This window comes from Miscanthus floridulus, chromosome 16, assembly GCF_019320115.1.
Source record: "Miscanthus floridulus cultivar M001 chromosome 16, ASM1932011v1, whole genome shotgun sequence".
Lineage (NCBI taxonomy): Eukaryota > Viridiplantae > Streptophyta > Magnoliopsida > Poales > Poaceae > Miscanthus > Miscanthus floridulus.
In genome coordinates this window covers 65,086,146-65,101,865 of record NC_089595.1, presented here as the reverse complement: position 1 = coordinate 65,101,865, position 15,720 = coordinate 65,086,146, and the positions used below count along the sequence as shown (strand labels likewise).

At 44.5% G+C, this 15,720-nt stretch overlaps 1 protein-coding gene across 2 annotated transcripts; it reads left to right on the top strand.

The window, feature by feature from the left end:
• Positions 1–3,501: 3,501 nt before the first annotated feature.
• LOC136512052 (elongation factor 1-alpha-like) lies at positions 3,502–6,648 on the top strand. 2 transcript variants are annotated; one of them, XM_066506057.1, is made up of 4 exons: positions 3,530–3,574; positions 4,516–4,566; positions 4,691–5,172; positions 5,501–6,648. In XM_066506057.1, the coding sequence occupies exons 3-4, from the start codon at positions 4,711–4,713 to the stop codon at positions 6,380–6,382; spliced, it is 1,344 nt and encodes a 447-aa protein (XP_066362154.1). In that variant the 5' UTR covers positions 3,530–3,574; positions 4,516–4,566; positions 4,691–4,710; the 3' UTR covers positions 6,383–6,648. The 2 variants fall into 2 exon arrangements, with proteins under 2 accessions (XP_066362153.1, XP_066362154.1); XM_066506056.1 differs by lacking the exon at positions 4,516–4,566 and having other exon boundaries at positions 3,502–3,574.
• Positions 6,649–15,720: the final 9,072 nt, after the last annotated feature.

Here is a 15,720-nt window from a genome sequence, read left to right as displayed (position 1 = left end):
TTGTTAGTCGCTGAATTCTTACTCTTGGTAGTAACAGAATTCTTACTCTCATCGAGAGAGGATAACACTAGGAGTTAGGGCAATTTTCTGGTTTATTTCTCACATAAATGTCATGCCAATCTGAGGGGTTGGGGATACATATTTATAGCCTGCTAGTCAGCCAAGCATATGCCAAGATGCTAGATGCTAATATGCTGTCCTAAAACAGATGCTGTCCTAGATGCTAAGATGCTGTCCTAGCCAGTCAAGGATGTTGTCCTTGATGGGCAGCAAGACCACCATACAACCATAGCTGGAGATAACAGTTTCACTGTAACCAATAACCAACTCCTTCACTCCTGTTTCTATAAGCAAGGATAATATGCGGCAATAGTAGATTGATTATGAGAGTACAGAGTACATGATTGTATAGGCAAGGATGCTCTAGGGTTTTTGTTTACAGAAATGGCACCGACCAGGGAGAGCGTTGCCTATGCAGCTATGCCTATTAGTAAAACCAATCTATATATGCAGCATGGGCCTATGGCTGGCGCATGGCCGATGGCCCAACCGGATTAGTCATCTAATAGTTTCATTGTCAATTCACTTTCGGCAACTCAGCATGGTGCCACAGTACATAACCAAAATTTACTCTAAAATCTCAATCTCCAGTTTAAACATATTCCAATTATTCTATTTCTCAATTTTGGTCATAAGAACCCCCACATTTCCTGTTCAGCTTCATGACACGTACGAAACTTTTTGTTTCTTTAGATAAGCTCATCCAAGTGTATTCCCATAGAAGACTACCACCAGCCTTTAGCTCCTTGTCCTAACTACCTGTCGACCTCAGTGAGTGGTGAGACAGGAAGTCCAAATAGGTTCCAGCTCTCACCCTTGAATCATAAGCATAAAGGATTGTTTGGGATGGTTTAATAGGAACCAAAGATCTAGAGTTTAGAATTCTCTACAGATATGAACACCAAAAACACCATTCCACTAAAAATAAAGTTAATCGATTTCTTAGCCATGAATGCATAAATCAATCCGCAAAATATCTCATTATCTTGCATGATCAATAACAATGAATAATACAAACCATCTGGCACGAAGGAGAAAATAAACAAGTTTGCTCTGTCCCAATTACCCTACGATTAACTACAGTGTGATTGAATACAGCAGTCTAGTAGAGTCCCTACTAGCCTCTTTCAACACACCTAACAGCATGTTCTGCTATCATTGTTCCCAATCACAAGAAAGTGGTGGATTTACATCAGATTAACCTACTTATCAAATGAACACATGTGACAAGCAGCACATGCCCACCCATTAAGATACAAAATTACTCGCAGCAAAAGAACGACCTATTCCAATATCACATCCAACCACCAGCACTAAACCACAAGAAAGGATCCATCCCAATGTTTTCAAGTCGTCCGATTAATCGCGATTACTCGTCCTAATCGGTCCCTGGTGTTCGATTAGGAGGTCCAACTCGATTAGCTCGACCAGAAAGCTGGTCGTCCGATTAGTCGACGACTAATCACGATTAGTCGTCCGACTAGACCATAGACGACCAGTGTGGTTGCTCTGTTTTTTTGGGCCTGTTCAACCGGGCCTATATGTGGCCTATTAGGGTTAGAATAGACACCCCAAAACACCGGAGGCACACAGGCACGGTGGCAAACACAGGGTGGCCGCAATTTTTCCCCGCGCGCCTCCACTCTCCCACGCGCGCGTTTCCTGCCTCCCGCGCGTGATTCCTCCCCTTCCCGCGCGCGATTCCCTCTCTCTCGTGAGCTATTCCCCTCCCTCGTGTGCTATTCCCCTCCCTCGCACGCTATTCTCCTCTCTGGTGAGCTGTGAAGCCAACGGCGCCCACTGCCAGGTCAAGCGGCCGCGGTCTTCGTGATGAGCTGCTCCGACGACGGTATGTGCATTTCCCCTCTCCATCTTCTTCCCTCCTCCCCCATCCCTCACTCTGCAGCCTCTCTGGCTCTCTGCTAGACTGCTAGGTTGCTTGCTGTGCTGTACTGTTGTCCCTCTGCTATTCTCTGGTTCCAAAGGAAAGAGAAGCAATCCACTCTGCTAGACTAATCGGCCTGGTCGACGAGTAATCGCGATTAGTCACCTGGTCGGTCCCATGGCGACTAGGTTCGACTAGACGACTTGAAAGCATTGATCCATCCTCTTAACTGGCAACTATACAGATTCTTGTGTATAGAAAAAAGAGACTAGTGAGTCCAACAAAGGTACCATGTTACAAAATGTTAATGCCCAGTAAGTCCCTAAATTTTGTATGTGTTCTCATGGGGATTGGGTTAGGACATGCTTAAATGGATCATGAACAAACAGTAACTCCCATGTTACGCAAGTAAAAGTACAGACTGCAAAACAAAATTCAAGTTAAAAAATTGTCCCATTCGCATGGTACAAACAATGCAAACTATATTCTGGTTCAAACCTCCAAAACGGCAGATGAAACAAACTGACCGTGTTTCACCTAACACCTCTCTCTGCATCCTTATGCATATAACACGCACTCAGCACTTGTGACATACCATGTTTTATTCACTCTTTTTCCGCGTCATCACAAGTGGCAAGCAAACAATCAGAGAATCTAGAATGTCACTGCTGCAACCAATTCACCAAATGTGCATATACAGCTAGAAGATATGTCACATTCCCACACGCCAAACTTCAGAGCCATTGGCAGAAGGACAGCACAGGAACTAATACTTGTTGACACCCCAACCACTAAACCACCTATTAGCACTAGCGCACTTGTTGACTGGAGAACAGATGGATCCGACTGAAAGTACAAATCATGTTATGAAAGTGCTAATGCCACGGTTGGTCCTCAAATTTGTTGGCACAAACCTCACGCAATCGCAAGTAATAAGATTATCTTGACTGTCGTACATTCTGAGGGCTGAAGAGGAGGTGTCAGGGAACGAGAAGAAGGGCACGTACCGAGGAAGCGGAGCTCGCGGGGGTGGATCTCGACGAGCACGTCCTCGCTGCCCATCGCCGCCTCCCCGTCCCCGGCCGCGCTGGCTAGAGAGTAGAGAGGACGGATGCAGAGAGATCGAAGCAGCTGCTCTGCCTCTGCGTGCGGGAGCGTGTTGTGCCCCTCGGAGCGGAGCGGAGAAAAGGGTGGACCGGGTGGAGAAAGACGAGTCTGGGCGCGGACGGGGATTGCCACTCCGCCGCCTTCCACAACTCCCAAGTCCCCGTCAGCCTCCCCGAGACGCCCGACTGTTTCGGCCGCCGAAATGCAGGCCAGCGCGAGTGCGAGTGCGAGTGCGGTCCTCGTCCGTTTCGAGAAGTGAAAAGGGCTTCCCCTAACCGTTGTGAATCACTGGAAGCCAAACCAAATGATGCCATTCATATATGGGCCTCTCTCGGGCTACGTTTATGGGCCCTGGGCCATCATTTGGTAGTCCATTCCTTTGGCTGGCCCGGCCTACGCCGACGGTCGACGCCCCCTTATATAACGCCCCGAACCCTAGAGGCCAGCTCCATAATCCATAACCACCGCCACCGGGCAGCCGTCACCTTGCGGTTCTGCGCCTCCAGTCCAGCTCTTGCTAAGGTATCGTTTCATCTCGTCAAATCCTCCCTCGCTCGACCTCTTTCCTTAGCTGCTTGATGCGATAGCGACTGGATCAAGGCTGTACTCTGTCGCCTCCCCGTGCCTGTAGTGATTCGGTCCCTCTGTTTGCGATTAATGATAGCTACTGCGCCTCCACTCCCTTAGGGTTTTCGGGTTTGGCTTGCTTTCGTGTTTCGATGACCTGATTCATACGGGATTCGATGAATTACTTACATACCGTCGTTGGACGACTTACTGATTGTGCTCGTGGTCGTGTTACCTGGTCTTAAAGAAGGCCTTGTTTGGATGTGCATGTATTTATCTCAATCCACATGTGTTGAAGTGGATTGGAGTGGAATTAAACTAAATTCCATTCCATTCCACTCCAACACATGTCAGGTCGATTTTTTTGAGGCGCAGAGCTGCTGTAGTTTTGCAGATTTTTGTTCTGTATCCTCTTAGTAGTTCATCTGCAGCAATAGTGCACCCTCATCGTATGGGCAAATTTCGGATCTGTAGTTCACCTTAGGGTTTGTGGTTTTTTGCCTTCATGTTTCTCTGACCTGATTGTTAAGGATAGTTTCTTATTAATCCGATGAACTACTTACATACTGCTGGATGACTTATTGATTGTGCTCGTGGTCGTGTTACCTTGTCTTGATAAAGTGTCGGATCGTACTTTTTGAGGTCTAGAGCTCCTGTAGTTTCTTTGTTTTGCAGATACTTTTGTACTGTATCTGTCTTTGTAGTTCATGTGCCGTAATAGTTGCAACCTCATCGTATGAGCAAATTTCTGATCTGGTTTACGAAGTAGTTTGAGATTCCAATTTTGAAGTCTTACTGAATCAAAATTCTGTGCGCACACTTACTAGTTTCCTCTTTTTCTCGGGCTGCTTTGTTCTTTTTATATTATATTATATTATATTGTTTCCTCTGTGTAGTGTTTCTAGTGCTGCTTTATCCTCTCCCCCGCCCCTGCTGATGTGTATCAGGTTATTTTTAAGCTAATTGCTGCGGTTGCAACTTTTGATCAAGTTTTTTATCCCATCTGATAATTTCTTTTGTTAGTGGCTTTGGTGTTTATGTTTCTAATAACTGATTCATCTGGTGTAACAGTTTAAGCTTCACCTCCAGCCATGGGTAAGGAGAAGTCCCACATCAGCATTGTGGTTATTGGCCACGTCGACTCTGGCAAGTCAACCACCACCGGCCACCTGATCTACAAGCTTGGAGGCATTGACAAGCGTGTGATCGAGAGGTTCGAGAAGGAGGCCGCTGAAATGAACAAGCGGTCCTTCAAGTACGCGTGGGTGCTCGACAAGCTCAAGGCTGAGCGTGAGAGAGGTATCACCATTGATATCGCTCTGTGGAAGTTCGAGACCACCAAGTACTACTGCACGGTCATTGATGCCCCTGGACACCGTGACTTCATCAAGAACATGATCACTGGTACCTCCCAGGCTGACTGTGCCGTCCTTATCATTGACTCCACCACTGGTGGTTTTGAGGCTGGTATCTCCAAGGATGGCCAGACCCGTGAGCATGCTCTCCTTGCTTTCACCCTTGGTGTGAAGCAGATGATATGCTGCTGCAACAAGGTATCATGAATTTCTGTTTCACTCCTGTTCATTAGTTGATACACAGTATTAGACTATGTGAGCTGTATACAGAATTTGATGCTACTATACTGTATTGGTTATTCATGTCTATTAGTTAATCTTCATTGGTTAATGGTGCAGAAAGATTCTCTCAATAACTCTGATATGAATTTCTCATTCAATCGCTTGTATTCATTTTTCTTTGCCTTTTATTTCATCTGTACCATTAAGCTAATGATAATGTTCTGTTTCCAAGCTTATACCATGCCCTTGCTCTGGAGAATCAAGCTAATGTTAATTATATTTTCTGTTGCTGATGTATTTTCAGATGGATGCGACCACTCCCAAGTACTCCAAGGCCCGTTACGATGAGATTGTGAAGGAAGTCTCGTCCTACCTCAAGAAGGTTGGATACAACCCTGACAAGATTGCTTTCGTCCCAATCTCTGGTTTTGAGGGTGACAACATGATTGAGAGGTCCACCAACCTTGACTGGTACAAGGGCCCAACCCTGCTTGAGGCTCTTGACCAGATCACCGAGCCCAAGAGGCCTTCAGACAAGCCCCTGCGTCTGCCCCTCCAGGATGTGTACAAGATTGGTGGTATTGGAACTGTACCAGTTGGTCGTGTGGAGACTGGTGTCATCAAGCCTGGTATGGTTGTCACCTTTGGTCCAACTGGCCTGACTACTGAGGTGAAGTCTGTTGAGATGCACCACGAGGCTCTTCAGGAGGCCCTTCCTGGTGACAATGTTGGCTTCAACGTGAAGAACGTCGCTGTGAAGGATCTCAAGCGTGGGTATGTGGCCTCCAACTCCAAGGATGACCCTGCCAAGGAGGCTGCCAGCTTCACCTCCCAGGTCATCATCATGAACCACCCTGGGCAGATCGGCAACGGCTATGCCCCAGTGCTGGACTGCCACACCTCCCACATCGCTGTCAAGTTTTCTGAGCTCATTACCAAGATCGACAGGCGGTCTGGCAAGGAGCTTGAGAAGGAGCCCAAGTTCCTGAAGAACGGTGATGCTGGTATGGTGAAGATGATTCCCACCAAGCCCATGGTGGTTGAGACTTTCTCTGAGTATCCTCCTCTGGGTCGTTTTGCTGTCCGTGACATGAGGCAGACGGTTGCTGTTGGAGTTATCAAGAGCGTGGAGAAGAAGGATCCTACGGGTGCCAAGGTGACCAAGGCTGCTGCCAAGAAGAAATGATGCCCCTGCCACTTTGTGGTCAATCCTGTGTCTTCTTTTGGGATACCTAGATGCTTTATTACCATGGCTTAAATTTTGTCAATGGCCATTGCTGTGATCGTGTGAACTGTTAAGGTCTTACAGCAATGCCACTTTGGTTGCGGTTCTTGTCCTGTTTCATTATGTCTTAAGCAAAACTTGAATGCTCTTCGACTGATTTGAGCCCTTATTGATGATATGGAATGCTGAGACTTCAAAAGTTTAAATTGCTCAAAGTATTAGCCTTTTTTTCTTATTGTTCCTCTGTTGATGTTGTTTTATGTTTTTGTTTCATTTAGCAATTTAGCAATTTGGACTGGCCCGAGCATACTCCACTTGGCTCTGGGGGATATAGCTCAGTTGGTAGAGCTCTGCTCTTGCAATTGGTCGTTGCGATTACAGGTTGGCTGTCTAAATGTCTGGGCGTCTAATTGTCTGGGCGTAATGATAGTATCTTGTACCTGAAGTGGTGGCTCACTTTTTCTAAGTAATGGGGAAGAGGAAACATGAAGATGGGCTGTGAAAAAGGTAGAGGAGGTAGGATGGCCGTATTGATATTGGTAGGCGATTGTGTGAATGGAAAGTAGGTATCCACCCGCCATATTGATACCGTGGCCCGTCGGGCATGGCCAGACACCCGCGTGCGTGGCTGGCGCACCGACAACGGCATAGGGCAGTGGTGACCGCGTCCACGCGATGAGACTGGCTAGAACATCATGCGCACAACTTTTAAAGCGTTCCAAAAATCAAACTCGATGTTTCAAATGCCAAACTAGTTTTTCTATACTCAAGAGGGTATGTTAAACTACTGAAACAAGCCCCAATACCACACCATTACTTAACCCAAATCTCCTACAAAAATTGTTGAACTAAGCTTCGTCAAAGCGTTTTCCGACTTAGGAAATTCGACCAAGTCTTGCTCGGTTTCGCGTCAATTTGATTTCCAAGTTACCAACCATGCTAGTTAGGGGATTCCTTTTACGACCCCAAGTATTTCATCGTCACATACGAAGCTTAAACTACAATCTTTATTAAAGTTTCGTATATGCGTTCTATAACATTCTCGTCCAATAAAAATTCATTTAGAACCCTGAGTGATATAACGCGACATGAAATATAACATTCGTTTCGCGTTTCCGATGAACGTTTTAAGTCACAGAAATTGATTTACACACTATAATTCATACACTATCACATAAACATGATGCCCATGCAGTGTTTTAGCAAAAGATTTATAGTGTAACACAGAGGGTGTTACAAATCTACCCTCCTAAAACAAAATCTCGACCCGAGATTTCATGTGCCTAGTGTGGGAAAGGAGATAGGAAATACATTTCAATGTAAACAACTACCTATCTGAACCAGCAAGAAGGTGGGGGTAATGCTTCAATATATAGCTTTCCTGTTCCCATGTGGCCTCATCCTCTGAGTGGTTTTGCCACTGCACTTTGTAGAACTTCACCACATTGTTCCTTGTCAGTCTTTCCTTTTTGTCTAGGATTTTGATAGGGTGCTAAATATACGTCAAGTCAGGTTGGAGGGGAAGCCCTTCAATTTCCACGGCTTCATCAGGCACCCATAAGCATTTCTTCAACTGAGATACGTGGAACACATCATGTACCACTGATAAAATATCGGGAAGCTAGAGACGATAAGCAATTGGGCCACACTGCTTCAAAATTTTGTAAGGACCCACGTATCGGGGAGCTAGCTTGCCATGGACACCAGACCGATGCACCCCTCTCATAGGAGACACCTTGAGGTACACATAATCCCCAGCTGCAAACTGCAAAGGCCTTCTTCGCTTGTTCGCATAAGCTTTCTGTCGGCTCTGAGCTTCTTTGATGAAGTCAGGCCCAAAGTATCCACGGTCTCCCACTTCAACCTAGTTAAGTGGTGTCCTACATTTGTTTCCATACAGAGCTTCAAATGGTGCCATATGAATGCTCTCTTGATAGCTATTATTGTAAGAGAACTCGGCTAACTTCAGGCATTCATCCCACTTCTCAGGAAAAGAAATGGCACAAGCTCTCAACATGTCCTCGAGTACATGGTTCACCCTTTCTATTTGACCATCAGTTTGTGGATGATATGCTGAGCTTCTGAGGAGATGGGTACCAAGACATTGCTGAAGTTGCTCCCAGAAATGAGAGACAAAAAATGACCCTCTATCAGAGATGATAGTAAGGGGAACTCCGTGTAGGGTCACAATCCGATCAAAATATATCTGAGCATACTTCTTGGTTGTATATTTAATGTCCACCTAAAGGAAATTAGCAGACTTAGTGAGACAATCCACAATGACCCAAATAGAATCATAGCCCTTGGATGTGTGGGGCAAATCCACAACAAAGTCCATGGAAATATCTTCCCATTTCCAAATAGGAATGGGCAAGGGCTGCAAATATTTGGGGGTATGCATGTGGTCTACTTTAACTCTTCTACAAGTGTTGCACTCCGCGACGTACTGGGTGATGTCCTGCTTCATGTTGGGCCACCAATACAAGTGGTGCAAATCATGGTACATCTTGTTGCTGCCAGGATGGATAGACATCTTGGAATGTTGAGCTTCATTCAAAATCTTCCTTCTTAGCTCCTCATTTGATGGAACCACCAATCTATCCTTGTACCTCACTACTCCTTCCCCATCAATACTAAACTAAGGACCATGCCCTTCGGTGTTGCAGAACCGACCAATTTATAAGAGTACAAGTACAATGGTAGCCCGCAAGCGGTCGCACTGTCATACTTGAACCCATATAAACCCGGTAGTCCGTCGAGTACCACGACGGGTCTCGATAAACGATTTACAACAACCAAGATCGTACATGATTCAACATACATGTCACATATTACATAAAGTTCACAGATACAATTTCATCATCAGAGTATGAAACCAAGTTATTACAAACCGAGTTTGATAGATAAAAGCGGAAGCAAATTAAGTTTGAAAGTAAGTTTCCAACATAGTTTAGTACAGTGCTGAACTAGGATCACAGTCCACAAAAGCAAATAGAGGGATTAATAAAGAAGCCTGCCCAAGGCTTACTCCTCATCCATGGTGGGATAGAAGCAACTCTTGCAATAACCATGATACACAGTGCCATCTGCAACAATGGGAAATAAAACCCTAGGTACGAGAAGGTACTCAGCTAGACTTACCCATCATAAACCAGAAATAAATGACTTCAAGGATAATGCAAGGCTGTATAAGTGGAGATAGCTTGACAACTTTTTGCATAAAAGCGATTAACTCAGTTATACAATTATGGTTCCGTTATCAAGTTAATTATAACTATCCATCTCTAAATTAGCAACTATCATGTACCAGACATGTAGTATATCATTTTAAAAGCATACAGTAGTAACCATAGCCGGTATTGCAATTCCATATTCATTCGAACCATCATGTTCCATAACACAGTTACTATGATGCTGGAGCTAGCCACGTTTCTCACTATCCGGGAGAGACGGCGATTCGAATCGATTTCAACCAGTTGGGAATTTATTCTTAACACAAACCCAGGCAGACCAGATCATTAGTCGCCTTAGGTCACCTTTGGTACAGCTCAGGTACACATTTCACGGGTTCGTACCGCGCCGCACAGTCGAGAACACCAAATGCCAGGACGTTCAGGACTACCCTGCCCTTGGGCTCAGTTTGGTTCCCTGCAAGGAGCGCACAACAGAACAGGGCCGGCCTGAGTTGAGCTACTCGGCTTCGCGGTTGGAACAAGTTATCCGGCCAGCTAAGTGATAGGCATGCGTTCAATCTTGTCAGAAGTTCCAACAACGGTACGGTCCTTAACCGGCACAGACGGAATCACATGAGTCAGCCTACGCATAGACTCTGTCCGGCCTCAATTTACATCACCCCATGGTTTTGTTCCACGATAGCAAATATAGCCAACTGTGCTCCGGTATCCACCTATATCTCGCAGGTGACAGGAAATCACCCGACTTCTACCGGTCTAAGCATGGCTAAGCATATGTTCGATCCTGGACCTACACAGGGTTAATGGTGTATATATCTGGACAATGGATTTATATGCATCAAGTGGTTCCATTCAACTCTTATAACCTAATGCATCAATCATAAGTACTTAAGTAATCATTTGTAAAATACTGGGAGACTTAAAATGCTCCGGGGCTTGCCTTTCAGAAAGGACGTGGGGCGGTGATCAGGGCACTCTGGAAGCTCTTCAGGGTTCTGCTCCTCGCCTTCGGGAGCTGCGGCTTGAGGATTCTCCTGCTGGTTTCCTTCCTCTACTTCGTCGAATTCCAGCAACGTTATTTCTTCCTCCGATCCTAGATGCATGAATATGGCATAAGGTATTGCGAATGCATATATCCTGATAAGTATAACATGATGATACGTGATGGATGCATTCTTGTATGTATTCTTAACATCATGGTGCTGAAGTAATAACAAGTGCATCGTGTTTTTACTGAGTAGGTGCATATCTCTTCTTAATGATTCAATCAAACACTTCAGCAGTTCATGTACCACACTACAAAACAGCAGCTACTTATTTTACTCATAACTGTAGTTCTACTTATCCAAATGCTGTGATCTTGGACTTTCTGGAAACCTTATAAAATTGCCTACAACTCTTATTTAATCATCAAAAGCTAATTCACAATTTATCTTAACCAAAACAGACAAGCAAACCAGTGCTGTCCAGAAATTCTAGAGAGCAAGCAATTCGGAAACACTAACTTTGAACAGCCATAACTCTTAAACCCTTTGGCCTATTGCTCTGAAATTTTAACACAAAATACATGAAGAAGTTTTCTACAACTTTGTTACTAACCATTTTTACAGCAAACACCATTCTTACCATGCAACACCTCAAACTATAGAATCTGTCCTAAATCCGCTCAAATCGAATTATAAAGCAACAATACTTCTACTTCATATAAGTATTCAAATTTTTACAATACAAAGTCTACCAACAGTGCAAGCATACCCAAGACACTCAAGAAAACATAATGGTGAAGCCCAAAATATTTATTCAAATGCATTTATCATTTTATTTAGATACTTAGGTTAATTAATAAACATATATTAAATATGCATCATAAATTCTCCAAATTTTACAGTGCCTTTCTAATGCTACCAAAAGACTATTGTAAACGTTTCATACCATTTTACCAAGTAGAACATTCTATATAAAAATGACAAGACAGAAAGGCTTACAATAGCAAAAATAGAAAACCCTAGTGAAAAGTGTCAAGCAACATATTTCGTATTTTTCTTATCATCCATATGGTACTAGGATAACCTCCAACAAATTTCATGAATATTGGATTCATAAATACTTTATAAAAATTCATACAAGGATTACCTATTTATAAAAAAAATCTATAACTACAAATCTACACATGCACTGATCCTCAAATTTTTACCAGAGCTCATATATGTCAAGAATAGCTTACCACAAAAAATTCATAATTTTTGGTGCATAGGAGCTCTAGATATAAAATAAACAAGTTTGCATGCATTCAAAAACATATTTCAAGTTTCAATTTAAATCCTCCAAAAATTCTACTGTAAGTGTCAAGATTATATTTTTCCTAAATACTACACTTCCTCAGGAACACTACCAAATTTATTTCACAATTTTTGAAGCTACACAATTGGAGATATAAATATTACAAAATAGTATGAAATCCTGAATCAAATGAACTATCCTACTCTCTACTGCCGCTGACCGGTGGGATCCGCCTGACAGAGGACCCCACATGTCAGTGACACTGAGCAAAGCAGCGGCGCTGCGCGAGGCTTGCGCGGCCAGAGCTCGTCGCCGGGGAGTTCGCCGGCGGTGACATCAACACTACATGACCCCTACGACCTAACGCATCGATTGCACTACTTGGTTGGGCCTCTCGTCGGCGCTAGCGACGATGGCGGCGACCATGGCGGCTCGGAGGAGCGGGACGGCGACGCTACACCAGTGGAGACCACGGCGAAGCAATCTCAAGCGCGGACGAGCTTCTACGGACTCAGGCGAACCTAGCGCATCAGCTATCGCGTGGAAAGGTAGACGGTGATGGCGTGGCCACGACGACGGACTCGGCGACGGGACTCCGGTGAGCTCGTGCATGGTGCTAGGGCTTACCGAGTGCGGTTAGCGAGCACGGGTGGACGCGGCGAGTCACGGGGTGCTGGTGGAGCAGCTGCGGTGGTGGAGAAAGGGCGAGGGCGAGCTGGCATCGGCAATGGCGATAGTAGCGCTCGGTACGGAGGTGGCTGCTGCTGCGGGCGAGGAAGGAAGCCGAGGCAAGGCAAATGGAGTGCGCGGCTGAGTGCGGGCGGGTGCTGGCGGTGATGTAGTGCGCGTTGGTCTGCCTTGGCCGCGCTGGGCAGGGCGCCGGTGACGCGCGGCCGTCGCTGGCCACCACGCGGTGCGCGAAGCCTGCCGGTGTCAGCCACTGAACGGCGTCGTTCAGTTCATTCAGTCACCCGATCCCGGCCTAACAGCGAGTTTTGACAGCGATTTAACCGCTAAACCATAGCTCCAAAGTGCAAATGACCTAAACAACTTTTGTAGACCTATGTACCAGCTCCATTTGTTCTTAAGGAATCATGCTCCAATTCGCAACCAAAACCGAGTTACATCTTCCCCAAAGTCGGCTTGTCAGCCTGTCATTTCCAAATGACTTAGAAAAATTGTTTAGTGTTGAAATTGTTGTTTTGCTGATTTTTGTGAGCCAAATTCAAGTATGTTAGGAGCTAAACCAGTCAATGACCCAAAAATAAAAGTTGTTCCCTATATCAAATACTACAACTTTGCTTTAGTGACCACCTCTATGCAAGGTCTCTAACACATAGTTCAAACTTGGTCAAACATGTCACATTCAAATAATGGTCTACATTCAAACTAGGGCTTAATGACCTATTTACCCCTAACCATGAATATCAAAGTTGTTCATAATGATACTCTAAACATGTTTAAGCTAATTGCAAGGTCACACAATCATTTCATGTATTAGTCACTCATAGGGCTATATAGGGTAACACATGAAATCTTACTTAAATGCTTGATCATGAAAGGTGACCTTCATGAACCGTGTTCCCTTTGCTAACTTAAGTGTTGCTAATATGTGTTTGGGACCCATATTAATCAATTACATGTTTACACTCATGATCATATGCATATACACATGAAAACATGAAATAATAAGAAATGTTGCATATGTTTCAATCGAATGTTTCAAGTGTAAATGCTTATATATGAATGCTTGATGATCATGCTCATGCTATGCAAGTCAAGTTATGCAAGGCTAACACCTAGGGTGTTACATTCGGCAATCAATTTCTTGATGTGAGGAATTTCTAAAGTATCTTGCCTTTGCTCCAAAATAATCTGCTCAATTATTTCTGAAACTAAGGCAACATGGGCCAGCACCTCTGCATGGTTGAGAAACAAAGGTGTTTCCTCAACCTGAAATGACTTTCAACTCAAGGCATCAGCTACCACATTGGCCTTTCTAGGGTGATAATGTACCTCCAAGTTATAATCCTTGATCAATTCCAACCATCTCCTTTGCCTCATATTTAGCTCAAACTGAGTAAAAATATATTTGAGGCTCTTATGATCTGTAAAAATGTGTACTTTGTTGCCCAACAATAATGCCTCCAAATTTTTAGAGCGTGGACCACAGCAGCCAGCTCTAAATCATGAGTGGGGTAATTTACTTTGTGCTTTTTTAGTTGGCATGAAGCATAAGCTATCACACGCCCTTCCTACATAAGCGCACACCCCAACCCTGTCTTCGAGGCATCACAATATATATCAAAAGGTTTGTCAATATCTGGTTGGGCCAAGACAGGAGCAGTGGTCAGAAATGTCCTCAAAGCTTAGAAGGCTTCTTCACAGGCTGGGCTCCAATCAAACTTGGCTTCTTTTTGGAGCAGCTTGGTCATCGGCTGAGCTATCTTAGAGAAATCCAGAATGAAACGCCGATAGTACCCAGCTAGACCAAGGAACTGATGGATCTGGTGCACTGACTTGGGAGACTTCCAATTTAGCACATCTTGCACCTTGCTGGGGCCAACAGAGATACCATCAGGTGTCAAAACATGCTCCAAAAACTACACTCGATCTAATCAAAATTCACACTTGCTGAATTTAGCATACAGCTTGTGTTCCCTCAATCGAGCCAGTACTATCCAAAGGTGTTGGACATGCTCTTCCTTGTCCTTGGAATATATCAGGATATCATCGACGAATACCACTACAAACTTGTCCAACTCCGGCATGAAGACTGAGTTCATCTGGTACATGAAGAATGTAGGAGCATTGGTAAGACCAAAGGACATGACCAAGTATTCATACAACTCATACCTAGTAGAAAAAGCTATCTTTGGTATATCTTGTGGTCTAATCTTGATTTGATGATAGCCTGAACGGAGATCAATCTTAGAGAACACCTTGGCACTAGCTAGTTGATCGAACAAAGTATCTATATGAGGTAAAGGATACTTGTTCTTAATGGTTACCGCATTGAGAGGGCGATAATCCACACACATCCGAAGAGTGCCATCCTTCTTCACAAAAATGGCTGGACAACCCCATGGTGAAGAACTAGGGAGGATGAAGCCCTTTTCCAACAACTCTTCCAACTGCTTCTTTATTTCAGCCAATTCCTTCGGGGCCATGCGATAGGGACGTCGGGAGATAGGAGCAATGCTAGGCTCTAACTCAATGGAGAATTCCACATCTCTGTCTGGTGGCAACCTAGGTAGATCTTTAGAAAAACATCCAGGAACTCACATACCACAAGAATAGTGGTAAGATCAGGAGAGGCTTCAGCATGAGCAGCAACAGGTAAGACTAGATCTGAGGGTACAAGAAGAGACATCCTATCCTCAGAAGAAGGAAGCAGTAACTCGACAACTCTCTGCTTCAGATCCAAGACTACCCCATATACTCGCAACCAGTTCATTCCTAGAATTGCATCAATGCCTTGCCCAGGCAGTACCATGAACTGGAGATGGTAAGTATGAGTGGCTAATACTAATCTCACTATATCCGTCCAAGTATTAACGCACATCTGCATACCCGGAGTACTGATTCTATAGGCAAAAGGTATAGCCATAAGAGGTATATTGTGCCGATGTGCAAATTCCATGCTCATGAATGAAGGTGATGCACCAGAATCACATAACACATAAGCTAGATGGGAATCAATGGTGAACATACCAGCCATCACCGGTTCATTTTGCAATATTTCCTCAGCCTCTATGAAATTAACATGTCCAGATCGGCTGACTAGCACTTTCTTCTTGATCACTGTCCTCTTGATTAGCCTGG